Source organism: Cherax quadricarinatus, chromosome 26 (genome assembly GCF_038502225.1).
Source record: "Cherax quadricarinatus isolate ZL_2023a chromosome 26, ASM3850222v1, whole genome shotgun sequence".
NCBI classification, from domain to species: domain Eukaryota; kingdom Metazoa; phylum Arthropoda; class Malacostraca; order Decapoda; family Parastacidae; genus Cherax; species Cherax quadricarinatus.
In genome coordinates, this window is record NC_091317.1 from 13,803,523 (window position 1) to 13,828,641 (window position 25,119).

The 25,119-nt window shown below is 38.8% G+C and overlaps 2 protein-coding genes across 2 annotated transcripts in view; one reads left to right on the forward strand and one right to left on the reverse strand.

The window, feature by feature from the left end:
- Positions 1-1,138: 1,138 nt before the first annotated feature.
- Der-1 (derlin 1) lies at positions 1,139-23,729 on the forward strand. The gene is made up of 6 exons (XM_053780582.2): positions 1,139-1,245; positions 9,933-10,108; positions 10,340-10,451; positions 14,424-14,664; positions 16,889-16,999; positions 17,461-23,729. The coding sequence occupies exons 2-6, from the start codon at positions 9,959-9,961 to the stop codon at positions 17,618-17,620; spliced, it is 774 nt and encodes a 257-aa protein (XP_053636557.2). The 5' UTR covers positions 1,139-1,245; positions 9,933-9,958; the 3' UTR covers positions 17,621-23,729.
- The window catches only part of LOC138853244 (golgin subfamily A member 6-like protein 22), a 29,105-nt gene continuing 26,839 nt past the window's right edge, over positions 22,854-25,119 (reverse strand). Inside the window, exon 5 of the mRNA XM_070088955.1 lies at positions 22,854-23,002. Coding sequence (XP_069945056.1) covers positions 22,854-23,002 — 149 coding nt within the window. The remainder of the gene's footprint in view (positions 23,003-25,119) is intronic.

Consider the following 25,119-nt stretch of genomic DNA (forward strand, 5'->3'; position numbering starts at 1 on the left):
CTAGGACTGATCCCTGTGGGACCCCGCTCGTCACAGGTGCCCACTGCGATACCTCATCACGTACCATGACTCGTTGTTGCCTCCCTGTCAGGTATTATTATCTGATCCATTGCAGTGCCCTTCCTGTTATACGCGCCTGATCCTCTAGTTTCTGCACTAATCTCCCGTGAGAAACAGTGTCGAAGGCCTTACAGTCCAGGAAAATGCAATCAACCCATCCCTCTCTCGTGTCTTCTGTAACTTCATAAAACTTCAGAAGGTTTGTGACACAGGATTTGCCTTCTATGAATCCGTGCTGTTATTATCTTATTAATCTTAGTTAGTTTAATATGTTTATTATGCACCCCATACCCATCCTGTGGGCGGTAGTCAAAAGATTACAGAGGTACATAATTGGTCCAGGGACTGGGCCTCAAAGTTTTGATAGCTGAGCAAGTTACAGAGGTAATGAATTCACAATTTACAAAGGTAATGAACTCACAATTTACAAAGGTAATGAACTCCAGGTAGGTCTAGTCACAATCATGACAAGTTACAAAGGTATTAACAGATTATAGAGGTACACAATGGGTCCAGGGACTGGGCCCCCAAAGTTTTGATAGCTGAACTAGGTACAAGGTAATGAACTCACAAGTTACAAAGGTAATGAACTCACAAGTTACAAAGGTAATGAATACTGTAAGAATGGTTACTTACGTTTATACATGGCTGCAATCATGAACAAATTTTAGAGTAATGAGCAATTCACACTTCCACACACGGTCACAACTGTAATGAGTTATTGGTGCAAATATTGATTGTTTTTTAAGATTGCCCGAAATACTCTTTGTACATTCATGAATCATGTTAAAATAAAATTATTATTATTATTATTATTATTATTATTATTATTATTATTATTATTATTATTATTATTATTATTATTATTATTATTATTATTATTATTATTATTATTATTATTATTATTATTATTATTATTATTATATTATATATTACACGAGGAAAGCTCCTGAAGACATCAACTTTATACCAGATGCGTCCAGCAATAATATCGCGCAATTATCTTTCTCCCATTTCCGCCAAATTTTATGTAAATATCAAAACAAAATTTATGTCTAAACATACCTTTCCAGAGATTAAAACGTATATTTTTTAAAACAAAAATAACCTAAATTGTAGTAATATGAAGCAGACGCGGTGAGTAAGACACGTCGAGGTATGGCAATGTTGACATCTGGAGGCTCGGTGAGGCTCAACATCTTAATTTTGTTCAAAAAAAAAAAAACTTACCTCCTGTACTCTAAAGTTAGAAGGAAATGGCACAGAACAAGAGGCAGTTGCAGCAAGTTTTGGTGTGGCGGGGCAATAATTGCTTGGCATATGCTTGTGTGGAGTGTAATAGGAGATTGTGTTGCCTGTTGCTTTTAAGAGGGGAAGATTTTTTTTATCGGCTTATTAGTCCGGAGGAATAATAATCCGAAGAAAATAGGATAAGCAAATAGTCACTATGTCTAGCTTGTTTCCAGTGTGGTTCCTTGGTCTGTTTCCTCCTAATGGGTCCCACAGTAGTGTATAGTACCATGTACCTAGGGTGAGACTGCAGGAGTCTTATTGGTAAGTTGCACCACAAATTGGCTTTACAAATTTGTGATGCAACGTTGTACCAATAAATACAACTCGGGAACAGTGTCTTGCTTACCATACTGTCGGCACCTTGCTATTTATCATATTGATAGGTTTTAGTCCTGACAAGTTTCAGCAATGAAGATACTCAGATGTTGTTCATGAATCTTATTCATCAACTTTACAATTTCTTTGTAACTCGGGGATCCTTGTCTGCTTAGTTGTGATTTTTTTATTTATTTTCATTAGCACACTGGCCGATTCCCACCAAGGCAGGGTAGAGAGGGAGCATGGACACGGGGGTCGTCCCACAGTTACTAAAAACAACAGACATAGCCCCACTCCACAAAGGGGGCAGTAAAGCAACAGCAAAGAACTACAGACCGATAGCACTAACATCCCATATCATAAAAATCTTTGAAAGGGTCCTAAGAAGCAAGATCACCACCCATTTAGAAACCCATCAGTTACACAACCCAGGGCAACATAGGTTTAGAACAGGTCGCTCCTGTCTGTCTCAACTATTGCATCACTACGACAAGGTCCTAAATGCACTAGAAGACAAAAAGAATGCAGATGTAATATATACAGACTTTGCAAAAGCCTTCGGCAAGTGTGACCATGGCGTAATAGCGCACAAAATGCGTGCTAAAGGAATAACAGGAAAAACCGGTCGATGGATCTATAATTTCCTCACTAACAGAACACAGAGAGTAGTCGTCAACAGAGTAAAGTCCGAGGCAGCTACGGTGAAAAGCTCTGTTCCACAAGGCACAGTACTCGCTCCCATCTTGTTCCTCATCCTCATATCCAACATAGACAAGGATGTCAGCCACAGCACCGTGTCTTCCTTTGCAGATGACACCCGAATCTGCATGACAGTGTCTTCCATTGCAGACACTGCAAGGCTCCAGGCGGACATCAACCAAATCTTTCAGTGGGCTGCAGAAAACAATATGAAGTTCAACGATGAGAAATTTCAATTACTCAGATATGGTAAACATGAGGAAATTAAATCTTCATCAGAGTACAAAACAAATTCTGGCCACAAAATAGAGCAAAACACCAACGTCAAAGACCTGGGAGTGATCATGTTGGAGGATCTCACCTTCAAGGACCATAACATTGTATCAATCGCATCTGCTAGAAAAATGACAGGATGGATAATGAGAACCTTCAAAACTAGGGAGGCCAAGCCCATGATGACACTCTTCAGGTCGCTTGTTCTATCTAGGCTGGAATATTGCTGCACACTAACAGCACCTTTCAAGGCAGGTGAAATTGCTGACCTAGAAAATGTACAGAGAACCTTCACGGCGCGCATAACGGAGATAAAACACCTCAATTACTGGGAGCGCTTGAGGTTCCTAAACCTGTATTCCCTGGAACGCAGGTGGGAGAGATACATGATTATATACACCTGGAAAATCCTAGAGGGACTAGTACCGAACTTGCACACGAAAATCACTCACTACGAAAGCAAAAGACTTGGCAGACGATGCAACATCCCCCCAATGAAAAGCAGGGGTGTCACTAGCACGTTAAGAGACCATACAATAAGTGTCAGGGGCCCGAGACTGTTCAACTGCCTCCCAGCATACATAAGGGGGATTACCAACAGACCCCTGGCAGTCTTCAAGCTGGCACTGGACAAGCACCTAAAGTCGGTTCCAGACCAGCCGGGCTGTGGCTTGTACGTTGGTTTGCGTGCAGCCAGCAGCAACAGCCTGGTTGATCAGGCTCTGATTCACCAGGAGGCCTGGTCACAGACCGGGCCGCGGGGGCATTGACCCCCGGAACTCTCTCCAGGTAAACTCCAGGTAATCATTCACTCCATCACTGTCTTGCCAGAAGGGTGCTTTACACTACAGTTTTTAAACTGCAACATTAACACCCCCCCTTCAGAGTGCAGGCACTGTACTTCCCATCTCCAGGGCTCAAGTCCGGCCTGCCGGTTTCCCTGAACCCCTTCATAAATGTTACTTTGCTCACACTCCAACAGCACGTCAAGTATTAAAAACCATTTGTCTCCATTCACTCCTATCAAACACGCTCACGCATGCCTGCTGGAAGTCCAAGCCCCTCGCACACAAAACCTCCTTTACCCCCTCCCTCCAACCTTTCCTAGGCGGACCCCTACCCCGCCTTCCTTCCACTACGGACTGATACACTCTTGAAGTCACTCTGTTTCGCTCCATTCTCTCTACATGTCTGAACCACCTCAACAACCCTTCCTCAGCCCTCTGGACAACAGTTTTGGTAATCCCGCACCTCCTCCTAACTTCCAAACTACGAATTCTCTGCATTATATTCACACCACACATTGCCCTCAGACATGACATCTCCACTGCCTCCAGCCTTCTCCTCGCTGCAACATTCATCACCCATGCTTCACACCCATATAAGGGCGTTGGTAAAACTATACTCTCATACATTCCCCTCTTTGCCTCAAAGGACAAAGTTCTTTGTCTCCACAGACTCCTAAGTGCACCGCTCACCCTTTTCCCCTCATCAATTCTATGATTCACCTCATCTTTCATAGACCCATCCGCTGACACGTCCACTCCCAAATATCTGAATACATTCACCTCCTCCATACTCTCTCCCTCCAATTCCTCCATACTCTCTCCCTCCAATCTGATATCCAATCTTTCATCACCTAATCTTTTTGTTATCCTCATAACCTTAGTTGTGATTATTATAATATGTGTCTCAGGTACCTACTTATTGGTAGGTGGACATGGATAACAGGTATAAAGAAACATGCTCAGCACTTCCATCTGGTCTGGAATCAAACTTAGGTCTTTCCAGTGTCACCTGAAGGTGGTACCAGTTAAGGCACCTAGGATGCCCTTCAAGAGTGACAGTGAAGGGCTCGTTATCCAAGGAATTGTGGGGTTGCTCTTCCATTCCTTTGATCAGACCTGACTATGAACTATTCCCCAGTGGTTCTTGGCAGAGTAGTAGTGTATTTGGCTCATCCTAGCACAAAATGAAAATGTTAGGCATGTTTCCTTACACTTGTTGCCTTTGTTAACCTTGAAGTAAGGAGGTATCTGGGTCTTAGCTGACTTTTGTGGGTTGCATCCTTATGAGGAGGATCACAGGACCCTAATGGAAATAAGTCAGAGTGGCTTTTTTAGGCTAGCCTGAGTTACTGTGCTTCTCAATTAACCCTTAAACTGTCCAAACAAATTTATGTTCACATGCGTAGTGCTCCAAAAGTAGATCTGCGTTATTTTACATATTTTCAAATATAAAAAAAAAAAATGTAGATCAAAGTTTTTTTACACATTTTCAAATGTAAAAAAAAAATCTACGTTTTTTTACATACTTTCAAATGTTGAAAAAACGTAGATCTACTTTTGGACAGTTTAATGGTTAATAATCTGAATAAAATCTTCTCTACAAAGCAGTGTGACTTGTTACCTTAATGAGTTCCCACAGGGGTTTAGTAAGGCCTAAGCACATGTAATGGGCATGCAGAAATGCTAAAAATTTATGCATAATGATTTTTCTGTTTGAATAGTCTGCTTGTTTATTTAATCAGAAGAGGGAATCTTTTATTGGGTTTGTTTATAAAATAGCTCTTAAAATTCAGTTTTTTATTTTTTTGCTTATTCATGTTCCAGAATTATATGGCTTATTCAGATTGCAGTAAAAATGTAGATACGCAGGTTAACTTAAACAAGATAACTTGTAACAGTGATCATTGCAGTCTGCATTAATATTAAGGTTAGGGGTTCAGTTTTGAGCTTAGAGATAATTCTGTTAAGAAAATTCTCAAATATTGACTGGAAAGTGCAATGGAGACAGTCATATTTTTTGCATATTGGGAATACCCATCCATTGGTGGGCGTCAGAATCCTAAATATGTTCTCTGTAGCAGAGGAGGGAGAGATACGTACAGGAAGCCCTCAATATCGATTCAGAAGTGGGACTGGAAGCTCTTGGTTATGAGAGCAGCCCCCCCCCTGAAAAAAAAAAAAAGGCAAAGCTCTAGGAAGGTGGTGATGGGAACCATGGTTAAAAGAAATATTACTCTATTTATTTTTGAACAGATTTTGTAAGTTCCTCTGACCCCCAGACAGACAGATCTACATAAACTACAGTCTAATGGTTAAAAAAGTGTAGAGATATCCTGGGTTAAGTTATAGCATATTTATACTGGTAATTTTCAATACCAAATGCTTAATGTATATAGTGTATACTGTACTATGTTACAGATGATTTACAGTATGTAGGTACCTGAATGAGACTATGGAAATGGATCTTTTCGAGGAATTATAGGCTATCCTGGGTTATTACTATAACATATACAGTATATCACTTGCATATATTTATAATTACTCACAACAATATATACATATTGTCTTACATTTGATACTGACCAAAATAAACACATAGACAGTAAGAAATAAAACCCAGTATCTGGTTTCAGTAATGAATGTAACATGGAGTAGAGTAGCTATAATAGTAACTATTCCAAAACTAAACTTGATTTAAAAGAGTTTTTTGAAATTAAAGTAAGTACAACCATTTGAGCATAACCTACATTTGATTTGTCTTCACTAATGTCTGACATTTAACACTTTGTTAGGATAATTAATGGATATAAAATGTTAAGAATATGGTAACAGCAGGGGCTGCTTATACAGCAGGTAAAGTTCCAGGCTACTGCTGTAAGCAAAAATTACTGTAAAGTAAAACATATGCTTTTTTCACTTTCAAATACACAAAAAAGCCTGATAAAAGTTTGTATATATACTATCATATATTAAATGAGCAACAGAGCTAGGCCTTAAAAATGTACGTACAGCACACACATTACTTGCCTTAAAGTACTTTCGTACATAGCTTATAGTGAATGGTGTGTATATTTTTTGTAGGTAGCCTGAATAAATGAAAAATCGGTATACAGTGGAACCCCAAGTTTCGGCTGTAATCCGTCCCAGGAGCTAGGCCTAAACTTGAAACAGCCAAAAGTCGATGAAATATTTCCCATAAGAAATAATGTAAATACAATTAATCTGTTCCAAACCCACAAAAATACAGTGGACCCTCGACATTCGATACTAATCCATTCCTGAGAGCTATTGAATGTTGAAAATATCGAAAGTCGAATTAATTTTCCCCATAAGAAATAATGGAAATCAAATTAATCTGTGCAAGACACCCAAAAGTAAGAAAAATTTTTTTTTTACCATATGGAATATTAAGTTTAATGCAATAGAATAATTACAATAACAATAGATTAATAACATTAGAATAATTGACACTTACCTTTAATGAAGATCTGGTGGTGATTGATGGGATGGGAGGAGGGGAGAGTGTGGATGGTGTTAGTGTTTAGAAGGGGAATCCCCTTCCATTAGGACTTGAGGTAGCAAGTCCTTTTCCGGGGTTACTTCCCCCCCTTCTTTTAATGCCACTAGGACCAGCTTGAGTCACTGGACTTCTGTCGCACAACATATCTGTCCATAGAGGCCTGTACCTCTCGTTCCTTTATGACTTTCCTAAAGTGGTTCACAACATTGTCAGTGTAATAGTCACCAGCACTGCTTGCAATAGCTGTGTTAGGGTAATTGTTATCAAAAAAGGTTTGCACTTTAAGCCACATTGCACACATTTCCTTAATCTTTGAAGTAGGCAACTTCTTCAATTTCTCTATCCCCTCCTCCGAAGCAGTTTCCTCAGGTCTGGCCTCTTGCTGTTGAAGATGATCTAGCAGCTCATCAGTGGTTAATTCTTCATTGTCCTCCTTCACCAACTCTTCGACATCCTCCCCACTAACCTCCAACCCCAAGGACTTTCCCAATGCAACAATGGATTCCTCAACTGGCATAGGATTCTCAGGGTTAGCCTCAAACCCTTCAAAATCCCTTTTGTCTACACATTCTGGCCACAGTTTTTTCCAAGCAGAGTTCAAGGTCCTCTTAGTTACTTCCTCCCAAGCCTTACCTATAAGGTTTATACAATTGAGGATATTAAAGTGATCCTTCCAAAACTCTTTTAGAGTCAGTTGAGTTTCAGTAGTCACTACAAAGCACTTTTGAAACATAGATTTTGTGTACAGTTTCTTGAAGTTGGAAATGACCTGCTGGTCCATGGGCTGCAGGAGAGGAGTGTTATTAGGAGGCAAAAACTTTACATTAATGAACCTCATGTCCCCAGAAAGTCGCTCTGCCAAGTCTGTAGGATGACCAGGGGCATTGTCTAATACCAGGAGGCACTTAAGGTCTAATTTCTTTTCAATTAGGTAATTTTTCACAGTGGGGGCAAATGCATGGTGTAATCAGTCATAGAAAAAGTCCCTAGTGACCCATGCCTTACTGTTTGCCCTCCACAGCACACACAAATTAGCCTTGAGGATATTCTTTTGCCTGAACGCTCTGGGAGTTTCTGAGTGATGCACCAATAAAGGCTTCACTTTGCAATCGCCACTAGCATTGGCACACATCAGAAGAGTAAGCCTGTCTTTCATAGGCTTATGTCCTGGGAGTGCCTTTTCCTCCTGAGTAATGCAGGTCCTGCTTGGCAATTTTCTTCAGCCTCAATGTACGTATTGAATTCATGCACATATTTTTCAGCCACTTTGTGGTCCGAACTGGCAGCCTCACCATGCCTTGCCACACTGTGTATGCCACTACGATTCTTAAATCTTTCAAACCAACCTTTGCTGGCCTTAAATTCACTCACATCACCACTAGTTGCAGGCAATTTCTTTACCAAATCATCATGCAACTGCCTAGCCTTTTCACAAATGATCGCTTGAGAGATGCTATCTCCTGCTATCTGTTTTTCATTTATCCACACCAATAACAGTCTCTCAACATCTAACACTAGTGAGCTCTGTTTCGAAAACAAAGTTGCACCTTTTGCAACAAAAGCTTCCTTGATTGCTGTTTTCCTGCTCACTATAGTAGAGATGGTTGATTGGGGTTTTGTATACAACCTGGCCAGCTCCGACACACGCACTCCACTTTCATACTTTGCAATTTCAGTAGTCATTAGCGCCTTTTTTCTCGAAGGTTTGGCACTAGAAGCTTTCTTGAGGCCCATGGTTACTTATTTGCAGAAACAAGCACCAAAAACAGTGATAATATGGAATGTACCGAATGTATCCTTAGATGCGTGCACACTGGCTGGCTTGTAAACACTGGCACACACGGGGCAGTTCAGGTCACACGTGGACACATTTCGTACGAATTGTATCGAATGTCGGGTTTTCCATTGAATGTCGAGGCAAAATTTTTGCGTTAAAATGCATCGAATGTTGGATTTATTGAGTGTCGATGCCATCGAATGTCCACTGTATACACAAAAAATACATTTTTTAAAGAATAACTCGTATAGTTTAACATACATATAGTACTTAACCCTTAAACTGTCGAAACAGATCTATGTTCACATGCGTAGTGCTCCAAAAGTAGATCTACATTTTTTACATATTTTCAAATATAACAAAAAAAAAACGTAAATCAAAGTTTTTTTACACGTTTTCAAATGTAAAAAACAAAAACAAAAAGAAGATCTACGTTTTTTTTACATACTTTCAAATGTTGAAAAAACGTAAATCTGCGTTTGGACAGTTTAAGGGTTAAAACATACATATACTATTAAATGAGTAATACAATACATAAATAAACATTTAAAAATCACATTTACGTACCTTTATTGAAGACTCTTGTTGGCATCTGGAAGATAGGGAGGAGGAGAGAGGGAGGACTTATTATTGCCTCCACCACTGCCTTTACCACTGCCTCCATCGCTGCCTCCATCACTGCCTCCATCACTGCCTCCATCACTGCCTCCATCACTGCCTCCGTCACTGACTCAACCACTGCCTCCACCACTGCCTCAACCACTGCCTCAGCCATTGCCTCCACCACTGCCTCCACCACTGCCTCAACCACTGCCTCCACTGCTGCCTCCACTGCTGCCTCAATCACTGCCTCACTGCCACTATGAAGTTTCTTTGGGCCCATGGTGACTTATTTCACAATCACAATTAATAAACAAGCACTAAACACAATGAATTTATTGTGAAGTGTTCGGATGAGCGCTCAGGGTAATGTTCACTCAAGGATAAACAAGCTAGACTGGCTCACGACGCCTGCACGCAGGCACGGACAGGCGGACAGGTCTGGTACACCGGCCGAAACCCGGGGCAATGGTTGAAACTCGGGATAAAATTTAGCCGAAAAAAGTGGTTGAAACTTGAAGCGGCCAATACTCAGGATTCCACTGTACTTAAAATGCTGTAAAGCAGGGTCCTTCTGTATATATTGATACTCTTCTCTTTGCAGCTGTTTTGGTGACCGTCAGTGACAGAATGAGTGACATTGGTGCGTGGTTTAATAACATACCCCCGCTGACCAAAACTTGGTTCGGGGGTACGATTGGCTTATCACTACTTGGTCGATTTCGGCTAATCAACCCTCGTTGGGTAATTTTGACCTTTGAAATCTTTCAGAGTTTTCAGGTGAGAAAATTGTAATACTGTAACTCAGATTATCAGTATTATTTGGTCTTCTTTAAGGAATATAAATAAGAATGCTTTAAGGGTACAATGTTTAAAGATTAAAAATGCATAAGTTTTGTAATGAAATGGCAAGTAGTTTCTTGTATTAATGATTGTTTTAGACAGCTTACCACTCCCATTACTGTATGATTTATAAATTTGCATTTCAAAAACAAAATGTTTCTTTCACAGTTATGGAGGCCTGTGACGGCATTGTTTTACTACCCCATAACCCCACAGACGGGTTTTCATTTTCTTCTTAACTGCTATTTCCTGTATAACTACTCTCTCAGGTTAGAAACAGGTAAATATAAAAATTTGTACATAGCTATATTTTTCATTATTTTTTTCAGAGCTTCAATAATTAGTTATTATAAAAGATTTTTTGATGTAATTGATGGTTTGTGTGCACAACACTGTCATCATATTTGTTTCTCTGATAGGAATGTGATGGCATGTACTATATTTGGAAACTAGGTTCCAAAAGTACAGATATTCAGTTCACTCTTCACAAGAATAGAATTCTTCTTTCATGAATTTGCAGGCCATTGGACACCCGGTGGCCTGGAAATGTGTTATGATTGTAGCTTCCTGCCACACATTTGTTGAGTGAAATACTCTGGAATTGGATTAATGTAAGCATAAAGCATACATACTGTTAACCTAAGTCAGTGACTCTGTGCTAGATCATTTTATGGCAGAAAATACTGTCCACACTTTTAAAAAGGGAAGGGTTATTTAACCCCTTGACTGTCGCAACCCCCAATCCTGAGGTGTCTCCTGGTGTCACAAAATTTCCAAAAAAAAAAAAAAAAATATTTTTTCTTATGAAATGATAGAGAATATTTTCCCGATTGTAATGACACCAAAAGAATGAAATTTGATGGAAAACTGATGGAATTACCCTCTTGTGAAGTTAGCGACCTCGGCAATATTTACAAATCGGCGATATCGCCCACTTTGAGCCCTATTCTCGGCTAATTTCATCGTTCCAGTCGACCAAACTCATAGCTATTTCTTTAGAACTCCATTTTTTCTATCGATTGAGTGCAAGAAATTGCCCATTTACCGATTTCAACTACCCAATAACGTGGTCAGAAATTTGCAATTTGGCCAATTTCACGAAAATTAAAAAATATGACAATTTCATAATAAAGTCCAGAATGAGCATTGCAGACCTTCCTGGCTCTAAAATAACATTTTCTTTGTTCATCAGTCATGTCTCCAGGCCTCTCTGATATTACTCTTCCTTTCTATTTTGAATTTTTATTCAAGCAAAAAATAGAAGATTTACTGCTTTGCAGACTACTGCAATATTGTAATAATTGTACAAATAATGTCAACCCATTCATGACTGCATATTAGAATGGCTACTTGGACATTTATTGGAAAATGACATCATTTGTTTACTTTTAAACATCGGCAAAAATCAAACATTTCCCCTAATTTGAGCTCCATTTCAAGGTTCTTTTCATAGTAAAACCAATCAAAATCACCTCTATTTCTGTAATATGTTTTCCTTTCTATCAAATGAGACCAAGAAAACGAGAATACAACCATAAATACTATATGAAAATAGACCACAAAGTCGGCATTTTAAGTAAAAAAAAACTGGTCGGAGTTTTTTTTCTCTCATTATGCACTGCGTGCTGCAGGAGTTTTTTTTATATGGTGCACACTGACCACACAGACCAATTCTCTCACATGTGGGCCTACCAGCTTTCTCCTGTTTTGATTTGAAGCCGCTAGAATTTATGAGTATATATACGTCAAACACGGTGGCTCGTAAGACGTATATATACGACCGAAACAGTCAAAGGGTTAAACATAACAGGAAATGTACTCTGTGTGTGAGCATTGACAATATCACCTTGCCTACCAATTTTTTATATAGTTGATTGCTAAATATTCTGATTCACAATGATGATATTTGAAGAAAGCCTTGGGTATGAATGTATTTAATAGTTAAAAACAAAAGAGGGAAGTTTTAGATTATGAGGTAGAGGTATTGGGAAGATGGAGGGAATATTTTTGAGGAACTGTTAAATGTTGATGAAGAGAGGTAGCCAGTGATTTCACGCAGTGTGCAGGGAGGTGTTACAAAAAACGCGATTCTAAAAGCTTAGAGATCTCCAGTGAATACTAGAAAGGACTGCCCTTCTAGCATCCAGCCTGTTACTGGGTTTTCGTAACAAGTAGTCAGTATCCTTGTCCAATTATCCATTGAAATTCAGTATGGTTCAATAGTGCTTTAGGATTACAACTGGTAGGCTACTAACTAGAGAAATTAAAATTTAATAAATTTATTAAGTAGTAAGTTGTCTAGAGGTATATTATCAAAGTAAATTAATTACAGCAATCAAAATAAAATCAATCTCTCGAGTTCAATATTATTGTGCTGAAAGCACATATCACATTTATAATTCTTAAGTACCGTCAGGTACATTAACATTTAATAAGATATTACAAATATGTACAAGTGTGTGTATGCGTGTAAGTGCTCTTAAGTAGTTAGCTATGTCTCAAGACTCGAATAAGACTTAAACAAGTGACTGACAAAGTCCTCAAATAAACTAACTTCTTGACCGACTGGCAACCCGAACAGTCTGCTTGAACAACAAAGAATGCTAAGCCCAATAGCAATGCAATATGCGACTGCGACACAATCAGGATCAAGGAGATAATATAACGACACTAAGTAGGGACCATCAGCAGATCCTCCACCAAAGTTACAAAACTCCCATAATACTGAATCTTCGTTCAGCATAGGAAAAACTCGACTGTGACAATGCACAGAAACCAGTACAAAATTAGGTCAGAAGCTATAGCTAAGGACCTGAGATACTCAGAGTGTCTATGTGACACACAACCTCAGTACAACGTCGAAAATCACTAAGTCTTTACAATGTTCTGTGAACAAAGTTCTACAGAACTAACAAGAATAATGAGACAGACAATCTGTCCAACCACCAAGCGAGTCTCCAGCAGACTGAATACTTCAAGCGAAAGGTGAGGACACCCCCCCCTCGATCACGTGATAGCTACGTGGACAACTGCAGCTCAGAAGCCGGCAGTATAACGAGCGACAAGCGATAATTACAGTCGTTTGACAATCAAGCCTAACTGAGCACATTTTATGGACATCCTAACAACATAAGCTAAATAACAATATAAAAGTCAAATAATAATATAAAGTCATACATTTACGATTTAGCTATTATCGCAAATATAAGCAATATAAAATTATATGAAAAGATAATATACATTACATATATACATAAAAATCATTGTAACCCATTCAGGGGTTGCAACAGGAGGTATAATAACTTTTGGAGTGAGGAAGAACCAGATGTGAGTGTGGGGAAAGTTCATGAAGCAGTGGATATAATGAAAGGGGTAAAGCAGCTGGGATTGATTGGATCAGGACAAAAATGTTAAAAGCAAGTGGGGATATGGTTTTGTAGAGGTTAGTGTATTTGTTCAGTAGATGTATGAAAGGGGGGAAGGTACCTAGAGATTGTCAGAGAGCATGCATGTTAGGAGTGAATAGAGACAAATAGTTTTTGGGACCTGATGAGCTGTTGGAGTGTGAGCAGGGTAATATTTTGTGAAAGGATTCAGGGAACTGGTTAGTTGAACTTGAGTCCTGGAGGTGGGAAGTACAGTGTCTGCACTTTCAAGGAGGGGTTTGAGATATTGACTGTTTGGAGTGACATCTAAATTGTAATATCTGGGCAACTTTGCAAAGACAGTGATTATGTCTGAATGATGGTGAAGTGTTGAATGATAGTGAAAATGTTTCTTTTTTTGGGTCACCCGGCCTTGGCGGGAAATGGCCGGTGTGTTGGAAAAAAGAAAAGTCTGTTGAGTACACCATGTAAAGTGTATGGTAAAGTTATTGAAAGAATTAAGGCAAGCCAGAGAGCAGGATCACAGATGAGCAGAGAGGTTTTAGGAAGGGTAGAGGATGTGTAGACCAAGTGTTTACATTAATGAATACAAGTGAACAAAATTTAGATAAGGCTAAAGAAGTTTTTGTTGTATTTATGGATATAGAAAAGACATATGAGCAGGTGGATAGGGAAGCAATGTGGCAGATGTTGTAAGTGTATAGAATACTTGGTAGGTTAGTTAAAGTAGTTCCATTTATAGTATTGTGACTTATTGTTCATTCTCTACTCTCCTTATACTATTCTTATTTTAATCTTTGGAACTTTCCTCTAATTACACTTCTGGACAATATTTAATCACATTATATGCTTCTTTTTCATTATAGGTATATTTTCTGGGAGACCAGCTGACTACCTCTTCATGCTGTTGTTTACCTGGATCTGTTGTGTGATTGTGGGACTGCTGGGAGAAATGTTCTACTTGATGGATCCCATGGTAATGGTTGTCCTCTACGTTTGGTGTCAGCTCAATAAAGACACTATAGTAACCTTTTGGTTTGGCACACAGTTCAAAGCCATGTATCTGCCCTGGGTCCTCACAATATTCAACATGATCATTCTTGGAGGGTAAGTGTCAGATGTTTGTTGTCTTGAGATGTTCATATTTCTCTTAGCTGCATGTCATTCTGTGTACCTATCTAAAATAAAAATTAACACTTGCCATTTCCCACCAAGCCTGGATGATCCATCATGCTTTTCGTAGCTACCTTTCCATGTGTATAGACAGTACGATGAAAATTAGACACGTGTACAACATCTGGGTATCTTTAGTGTAGTTGTTTTGCCAACCATGTACAGACAGTACAATTCAGTTGTCCCTCTGAACTGCAGCATCCCCATTCGTCCAATCGAACTCAAGCCCACCTAACCATCTTGCCCATATCCTTTCATAAATTTCCTTGCTCACACTCCAGCATTTTGTCAGATTCCAAAAACTGCTTGTCTCCACTCTGATGCAACACTCATATATGGTGTGGAGACAGTGCCGATAGTTGATGAAACGGACACAGATGCAGAGGAGTCTTTTATTTGTGCAACATTTCACCAAGCTCACTTCTTCATGCACTGAAAAGCCAGAGTCTTTTTCGCATACTAATGTCCTATATCTGCTGGATACTGAATAAATACTATGGTATATCCATATTTTTACAGCTGGTCTCAAAGCAATCTGCAGTATTTTATCAGTTCCCTGTACTGAAAAGTAAAGTGTAAAATTGAATTCTTTATTGCTAATACTATACACTTGTATATATTTTGACTGCCATACCATTGAGCAAGATCTCCCCACCTTCATTTACTTTTGCCACCTGAATATAACAAATCTATGTATGTATATAGGGGGAAACTATTATATAATGTCATAAAATAATTTTTTCACTGTCAATTATTGTAAACAACCCTTACACCTACCTATTGGTCACATTAGTTTCATACATTGTCACCTCATGGAGGGGTACCTGATGGCACTCTTGTGAAAATTGGAAAAGGTGATGTTCAATTTCTCTTGATTTTTCCAGTTCATCAGAATGCATGCCAGTTTCACTTTTGACCTCTCCTTCAACACCCTGACATTCGTGCTTTCCCCTCCCTCGTCTCCAACAATCACACCTTTCATGCCAGTTCTCTGAATTTGTTTTACTGAAGTTGATTTACCACACTGACTATAACTTCTTTTAACCTTTTAATTAAATTCATTACTTCTACTTCATTCAGTCTCCATGTAGCTCACCCATTATGTTCATCACTGTATAACCCACAGTACTTTAGCACTCCATGAATAGAGTAATATTTCCTGTGTGGAACTGAGCATGTCTTTTCTCATAATTTATTACTTAGCCCTAGAAGACACTTTGCTGTATGTCTTTAAACTATTTCTTTAATATGTTTAGCCCTTTCATTGTCACTCGCCTAGATCTGTTCAATTGATGCTGTTGTCGCTTACATAGATCTACGCTAGAACCATCTTCGGATTTGCACAGAAGGCCTGTTAGGTCCAGGCATGAGTAAATGGATTTGTGTGGTCAGTGTGCACAATATATAAAAAAATATCTGGGCCACCACAATACATCATGGAAATGCCATGTTCACCATTGATCACCATGGCTTGCTGAACTGATGCTCTTAGCCCTAAGTGCTTTAAGCACTTACTATTCAACAGTGACACTTTCACTACTGAGGATATAGATTATGAAGCCAAGTTCTATGGATTCATGGAGAGAGTAACCGAAAATGACTGGGGGAAAATGACAAGAATAGCACTGGAACTGAGAACCCCAGTAACCCACAACTATCTACTTCAGGCATCAGCACATTCTCAGTGCATCCATGGAGTTAGTGAAAAATAATATTCTCCTGTGGTTTGGACATAGATGTGAGTAGTAATGATGAAAGTTATGATAAGTTTGATTTAATGTAATTGATTTGATACAGATGATAATCAAAATTATTTGTCTGTGAAGCATTAGTTTTTATGCAGTGCTGCATGTGACTTGGTAGTGTGCATAGAGCCATCCACTATTTTCATTGTTTCATTACCATCAGAATAATGAGCGCACTTTTTTCAGAATTTTTTTTTTTTTAAATTGCGACACAAAAGGGGCTCTTAATTTGGGGAAACTGCAGTGAAAGGGCTAAGGAGTTAATGGTACCTGGTTTAATATCCAGATATATAATTCATAACTGCTAGTAAGTTTAAGTAAATTAGGAATTGATGTTGTGTATTCTTGTATCTTGAACCCCTACTGAATGTTTTTTTTTTTTCTTATTTAATATATTTTCTTTTCATTAAAAGAGGTATGATGGAGCTAGTGGGAATCCTTGTTGGACATCTATACTTCTTCCTTACCTTTAAGTATCCACAAGACTTTGGTGGAGCCACACTTTTGCAAACCCCTCAGATATTGTGAGTAGCCTTATAAGCCTTTCTGTTTAACATTAAACATTATGAGAATTCTGCCCTATGCTAAAATCTCAAAGCATGCTACATTATGGTACTAAGTACTATATATTTTCACTAGTAATATTAGAATAATAAGACATTGTAAATATCTTAACAAATGTTTAGTATAGGGAGGGATGAGATATTTGTGGAGTGTAATGTCAAAATGTGAGATTTCGAAGATTATCAGACTGCATTAAAGGAGTGTCATAAGTGTTTCAATGTTATTCCATTATTAACTGTCAAATTTTTTTTTTGAGAAAGATGAAGTCATTAGTATTGTAAGATTAATTCATAAAATTAGGTTGTTCTGATTATTTAGATAGGAAATTATTTGGATTGGAAATTATTTAGATTGGAAGTATACTTTGTTTACATTAATGCAATTAAACTATGCAGTATCTAGTCAAGCTTATATTTTTCAGGTATGACTACTTTCCAAATCAGCGTGGAGCTGTTTCAGGGTTTGGGCGTGCACCTTCTGCTCCTAGAGGTGGTGGTGGAGGTGGAGGAGGTGGGGGTGGAGGAGGAGGAGGAGGAGGTGGTGGAGGAGTTTTTCGTGGTCAGGGACACACACTTGGCTGAAAACTGTTTTCTTTATTTTATTATTAATTTTAACAGTTATGTTTTCCTTAATTTGGATAAATTAGTAAGTGCAAAGATGAAAGAACATAGCATAAAACCTGATTTTTCATTTCAGAGTAAAAATTGAGCTTTAATCTCCATGTTAAGAATGTTTAATAAGAACAGAGATGCAAGTTTCCTAACTCCCAAGTGAAGCCAAGGTAACAAGGTACAAATGTACATGTTTAATTTGTGGATATGTATCTTACAAGTAAAGTCATTGTATACATTAAGCATGTGCATGTTTACATTGTAAACATGTACGTTTAATGTGTGAGCATGTATCTAACAAGTGAAGTCATCGTTTTCAGCTGGTGGGTACCTGCTGAAATACCATAGCTTGAAAGGATATTTGTTTGTTACAATTACAGAGTTCATTTATTAGGATTAATAGTTTAATTTTTTCATAAGTATTCCTTGAAACTTCAGAATCTTTTATCTCAATATGCAGGTTCTGATTTCTGTATGCATAGTGGAGGAATAATACTTTTTGTAGATAATTTTTACACTATATAGTATTAGACATTCTTTGTAATGCATCAGGAATTGTGTGTTCTTGAAGGATATATATCCCTGTTTTTGAAAGTTAACTGGTATACCATTTTCTTTAAGTGAAAGGAACATATTGTATTAACCTTGCATTTGAAATTAGAATTTAATATATACAGTGGAACTTTGACTTACGAGTGTCCTGACGTACAAGTTTTTTGAGATACGAGCCATCCCTGGGTTGATATTGTGCTCTGAGTTACGAGCCAGCTCTCCCCCCTCTTCCCCCTCAACGCAAAACCTGGACAACTCGCTTGTTTATCTATGATTTCATGCTTTAATTCCATGGAAATCATTCTCTTTTTCTTCTCAGCACTGTTCTTTACACTTACTTTCTTAAGACCCATGCTTAGAAAAACGAAATTTGGCCAGATGACTGTTAAAAATGTAAGCAAAATAGGAGAGAACTGCTCCCACAGCGAGGTAAACAATGCACTGAGTTGCCAGCATTCGTTATTATAATAAAAATAATAATAATTCCCTGATTCAGGGAAACCGGTTATGTTCATATAGTCGGACTTGAGTCCTGGAAATGGGAAGTACAATGCCTGCACTTTAAAGGAGGGGTTTGGGATATTGGCAGTTTGGAGGGATATGTTGTGTATCTTTATACGTATATGCTTCTAAGCTGTTGTATTCTGAGCACCTCTGCAAAAGCAGTGATAATGTGTGAGTGTGGTGAAAGTGTTGAATGATGATGAAAGTATTTTCTTTTTGGGGATTTTCTTTCTTTTTTGGGTCACCCTGCCTCGGTGGGAGACGGCCGACTTGTTGAAAAAAAAAAAAAAATTATTATTGTTAGTACAGTGGACCCCCGGTTTACGATCAGCTCCCAATGCGACCAATTATGTAAGTGTATTTATGTAAGTGCTTTTGTATGTGTATGATTGGGGGTCTGAAATGGACTAATTTAATTCACAATATTCCTTATGGGAACAAATTCGGTCAGTACTGGCACCTGAACATACTTCTGGAATGAAATAATATCGTAAACCGGGGGTCCACTGTATTATTATTATTATTATTATTAAGTAACTAGAGCACAGATCCAATTCCCTAGATCAAGAGCCCCTCATCAGCATCAAGGTTCCTTGATGTTGGTGAGGGGCTCTTGATCTTGGGAATTGGATCTGTACTCCAGTTCCCTAAATTAATAATAATAATAATAATAACGATAGAGCTTCATTTCCCTAAATTATTAATAATAATAATTATTCTTTCAACAAACCGGCCGTATCCCACCGAGGCAGGGTGGCCCAAAAAGAAAAACAAAAGTTTCTCTTTTTAAATTTAGTAATTTATACAGGAGAAGGGGTCACTAGCCCCTTGCTCCCGGCATTTTAGTCGCCTCTTACAACACGCATGGCTGACGGAGGAAGAATTCTGCTCCACTTCCCCATGGAGGAATTTTTTTTTTTTTTTTTTCAACAAGTCGGCCGTCTCCCACCGAGGCAGGGTGACCCAAAAAAGAAAGAAAATCCCCAAAAAAGAAAATACTTTCATCATCATTCAACACTTTCACCACACTCGCACATTATCACTGTTTTTGCAGAGGTGCTCAAAATACAACAGTCTAGAAGCATACACATATAAAGATACACAACATATCCCTCCAAACTGCCAATATCCCAAACCCCTCCTTTAAAGTGCAGGCATTGTACTTCCCATTTCCAGGACTCAAGTCCGACTATATGAAAATAACCGGTTTCCCTGAATCCCTTCACTAAATATTACCCTGCTCACACTCCAACAGATCGTCAGGTCCCAAGTACCATTCGTCTCCATTCACTCCTATCTAACACGCTCACGCATGCTTGCTGGAGGAATAATAATAATATAATAATAATATTAGTCAAGTCACTCGGTAAGTCGGTCAAGTCATTCAGTAAGTCAGTCACACAAACTCATGCTTACCTCTTTTTCTGTGTACAAAGTAACACTTCATTACGGCTACAGGTTATCTCTTGTCTAATATCTTTGTTTCTTTGTTAATTCTAAGACTTAAGTGCTTATACCTCTCCATGCCACTTTCAGCAACACTGGTATAGCTACTGGGTGTCATGATTCTTGGCAGATACAAGATATAGTAATTAAAATATAACACAATTCACAAATATAGCTGCCTTGTAGCAGAGAAAGACCGGACTGGACACGTATGAATTACGAACGCTGGGATGGTGGGGTGGTGTCAGGGAATGGCAGGGGATGGCGGGAGGGCTCCCCAGCTGCTACACAACAAGGCAGCTGCTTGAGCAAAAGAGAACTTTTGTTTTTCATTCCCACAAACTGAACCATGTTAAATTAATTATACGACGTGTTGCATAAAATTTTGCTGCAATTCTTCAGTTCCGGTCTACTGTTTTATTATAACAACGATAGAGCTTCAGTTCCCTTAATTAATAATAATAATATTTTTTTTTTTTTTCAACAAGTCGGCCGTCTCCCACCGAGGCAGGGTGACCCAAAAAAGAAAGAGAATCCCCCAAAAGAAAATACTTTCATCATCATTCAACACTTTCACCACACTCGCACATTATCACTGTTTTTGCAGAGGTGCTCAGAATACAACAGTTTAGAAGCATACACATATAAAGATACACAACATATCCCTCCAAACTGCCAATATCCCAAACCCCTCCTTTAAAGTGCAGGCATTGTACTTCCCATTTCCAGGACTCGAGTCCGACTATATGAAAATAACCGGTTTCCCTGAATCCCTTCATTAAATATTACCCTGCTCACACTCCAACAGATCGTCAGGTCCCAAGTACCATTCGTCTCCATTCACTCCTATCTAACACGCTCACGCACGCTTGCTGGAAGTCCAAGCCCCTTGCCCACAAAACCTCCTTTACCCTCTCTCTCCAACCCTTTCGAGGACGACCCCTACCCCGCCTTCCTTCCCCTATAGATTTATATGCTTTCCATGTTATTCTACTTTGATCCATTCTCTCTAAATGACCAAACCACCTCAACAACCCCTCTTCTGCCCTCTGACTACTACTTTTATTAACTCCACACCTTTTCCTAATTTCCACACTCCGAATTTTCTGCATAATATTTACACCACACATTGCCCTTAAACAGGACATCTCCACTGCCTCCAACCGTCTCCTCGCTGCTGCATTTACCACCCAAGCTTCACACCCATATAAGAGTGTTGGTACTACTATACTTTCATACATTCCCTTCTTTGCTTCCATAGATAACGTTTTTTGACTCCACATATACCTCAACGCACCACTCACCTTTTTTCCCTCATCAATTCTATGATTAATTAATAATAATTATAATAATAATAGAGCTTCAGTTTCCTAAATTAATAATAACACCAATAATAATTATAATAGATTTTTATATAGCCGGACTTGAGTCCTGGAAATGGGAAGTACAATGCCTGCACTCTAAAGGAGGGGTTTGGGATATTAGCGGATTGGAGGGATATGTTGTGTATCTTTATGCGTATATGCTTCTAAACTGTTGTGTTCTGAGCACCTCTGCAAAAACAGTGATTATGTGTGAGTGAGGTGACAGTGTTGAATGATGATGAAAGTATTTTCTTTTTGGGGATTTTCTTTCTTTTTGGGTCACCCTGTCTCAGTTTTACCTTCATTGAAGACTCTTGTCGGCATATGAGAGAGGTAGGAGAGTTTGATTGGAGGCAAGACAAGATAGTCCTTCAATATGACACTAATATCAACTCTGCAGCTTATTTATCTATCACAATTTATCTAATATGACATAATAAACAATAATAATAACATAGATACATGACATACGGTACTCTAGAATGAATAAAATACATCATTACGTATGTCACGAGAAGTGTTGTGTTGTTGTTGGGTGTATAAGGGTCACTGAGAGCATAAGTATAAGCGGCAGCAGAGGCGGCGGTGTTTTCAGTCGCCCTAAACATATACATCAAACAGCAATGGAGGAGTTAAGTTTCGTGTTGTCATTTTTCTATCGCTTAATCGCTTAACTTACTTGCTACACTGTTAATTCTACACTTTATCACTGGCTGGCGCTATAGCCTTTATCGACTCGTGCTGCCTTAGTATCATACATATCGTAGAATCACTGAAGAAGGCATTCTCCCTTCTCTCTTCCTCCTCCACTTTGGTACTTTGCTACAATTTCTTTCTTCAATTCTATCATGTTTCTCACTTTCTTTACCAAAGGGCTGCCACTAGAAAGTTATGAATTTATTGTGAAATGTTTGGATGAGCGTGCAGGGTAATATTCACTCAAGGATAAACAAAGCTAAACTGGCTCATGACGCCTGCACAGGTAGGCGCGCAGGAGTGGGCAGGCTGACAGGTCTGGTATGCCGGCCGAAACACGGGGCACAGGGCAAAACTCGGGACAAAACTTAGCCGAAAAAAGCAGTCTAAACTCAAAGCAGCCGAAACTCAGGGTTCCACTGTAGAATAGCCCATGAGTAACTGGGATTTGAACCCACATCTACCTGAATTCTACTTACAAATCTTAGTTGTTTCTGTGTGCTAGGTGCTATACAAATTAAAGTTGTTTTTAGATTGCTAGGCACAAATCACTGGTGTGTTAGGACTGTTGCCTTTTCTTTTCCTACATGCAGACAAAATCTTCATTATGGTGCCCTAGGAGTGACAGCAGGGATTAGAATTCATCTGCTGACTGCCAAATGGCTGCAGGTCACATAAACAGCAACTGTGGAGGTTCCCCAGGTATTCTGCCAGTATTTATGTAATTTCTTTAAAACTGGATTTGACCTGTTGTAAGCATGACACTGTGTAATGCATTTTGGCCAACATTCTGCATAATATGATATCATAACTGACAGAGATTCATCTTGAATTAAGTCTCCAAAGTGTTGATAATTTATGAACTGTTTCGACCACAGTATTGTGACTTACTTTTTGTTCTATAGTATTTATAGTTTATATATGACTTTTTTTTTTTTGGTTTTCTTCTTCACCATCAGCCATTTCTCACCCATCATGGGTGATAAAAAAAAAAAAGCTGGATTGCAAATAGCCATTGGTTGATTCGTTAGTACTTGTACATATTATGCTGGGTTCATTATTGGGTGTCATACATTTGAGTAAAAAAAATTGTCAGGACAAAGAAAGTGTATTATTTACTTCAGAATGTACAGCATTATAGGTTTAGATTTATAAATGAGAATTTAAGTAGAATGTACTCTACACCTTTACTTATGAAAATATATGGTTGTGTGTTTTGTATATGTTGATTTCCTTTTGTTTTGTAAAGACATGTATAAATATGCAGTAAATCATCAGTGATAGGTTCTCTTTGTAACTGCATTATTGTTATTATTGATTATCATTATTGCTCCTCTTTATCCACATTCATGTTAGAGGGGGCACTTGCAAGGAAAGGTTAGAGAAATATTGTAGGAAAAACTACAGATTTGAGGAATTTTTTCCTGACGTCTGACATTTCATAATGCTGTATCTTGAGAATTTAAATCAGATTGCAATGCATATCCCATGTAAATAAAAGTTTTTCATTTTATAAATTTGATTTACCCATACTCTAGCTCTTTATTATTGTATTAATGATTCTTTACATCCAGCACAAGATATCTAATAGCTACCTGAAAAGTTCAGTTGTTTAAGTTTTGTTACTCTCTCCCCCCTTTTTTTTTTTTATCACTGGGTTTGACAAGGTTAGCTTAAGGATCCCTAGCTTTATTGACAAGCTATTAACAGCTCTTAGCTGTTACCTACATCAGCTCATTTGAAAGCATTTTTATTGCTACGAGACATACAAGTAGGGAACAGGATGAAGTTGGAGCCATCGGTGGGCCAGCATTTTCATCTGATCAACTGACTTTATCTCGTTGACATCATAACGCTGTACGAATGTGTTCCATACTCGAGTCATCCTGGGGATAAATGATCTCAGATGAAGTGATGTTCTGGAGAAGGGTACAGCCAGAGTGAAGTTGCTGGTGCCACACCCAGTCGAAGCCACCAGCAATGTCCAGTGCTACCACACAGTGACTGGTGCCACTTAGTGGAGAAGTTTAACAACATATCAGCATGGTAGGTAAGACACATAGGCAACAGTTAGGCAACTTTATTCCGAAACGTTTCGCCTACACAGTAGGCTTCTTCAGTCGAATACAGAAAGTAGGCAGGAACAGCAGAGATGTGAAGACGATGTAATCAGTCCATCACCCTTGAAGTCGTAGAATTTTGAGGTTGTCAGTCCCTCAGCCTGGAGAAGTTCAGTTCCATAGTCAGGAACTATCTGAAGATCAAGCGACAGTGCAGAGACTTAAATACTGTCGGAAGGAGAGGTGCAGAGTAGTAGTAGTAGTGAGAATGTAGCCACTGAGAGGTCAGGTCCCTCTCAGATCCAACAGTTCTCACTTGAAAGGGTTGTCCAAGGTGTTTTCTGTACCAAGAGGCCATGTGTTGCAGTGTCTGACAAGGTGAACATCAAAATGGTATACAATACCGACAGGTTGGTAGATAAGACACATAGGCAACAGTTAGGCAACTTTATTCTCTGTTGTTCCTGCCTACTTTCTGTATTCGACTGAAGAAGCCTACTGTGTAGGCAAAACGTTTCGGAATAAAGTTGCCTAACTATTGCCTATGTGTCTTACCTACCAACCTGTCGGTATTGTATACCATTTTGATGTTCATCTTGTCAGACACTGCAACACATGGCCTCTTGGTACAGAAAACACCTTGGACAACCCTTTCAAGTGAGAACTGTTGGATCTGAGAGGGACCTGACCTCTCAGTGGCTACATTCTCACTACTACTACTACTCTGCACCTCTCCTTCCGACAGTATTTATGATGATCGTCTCTAGGCACCATGATGGTAATGCTGGTGCAGTAGTAAGGATGAATGGGAGGGTGTTGGCACCTGGAGAAGAAGTTGATATCCTTG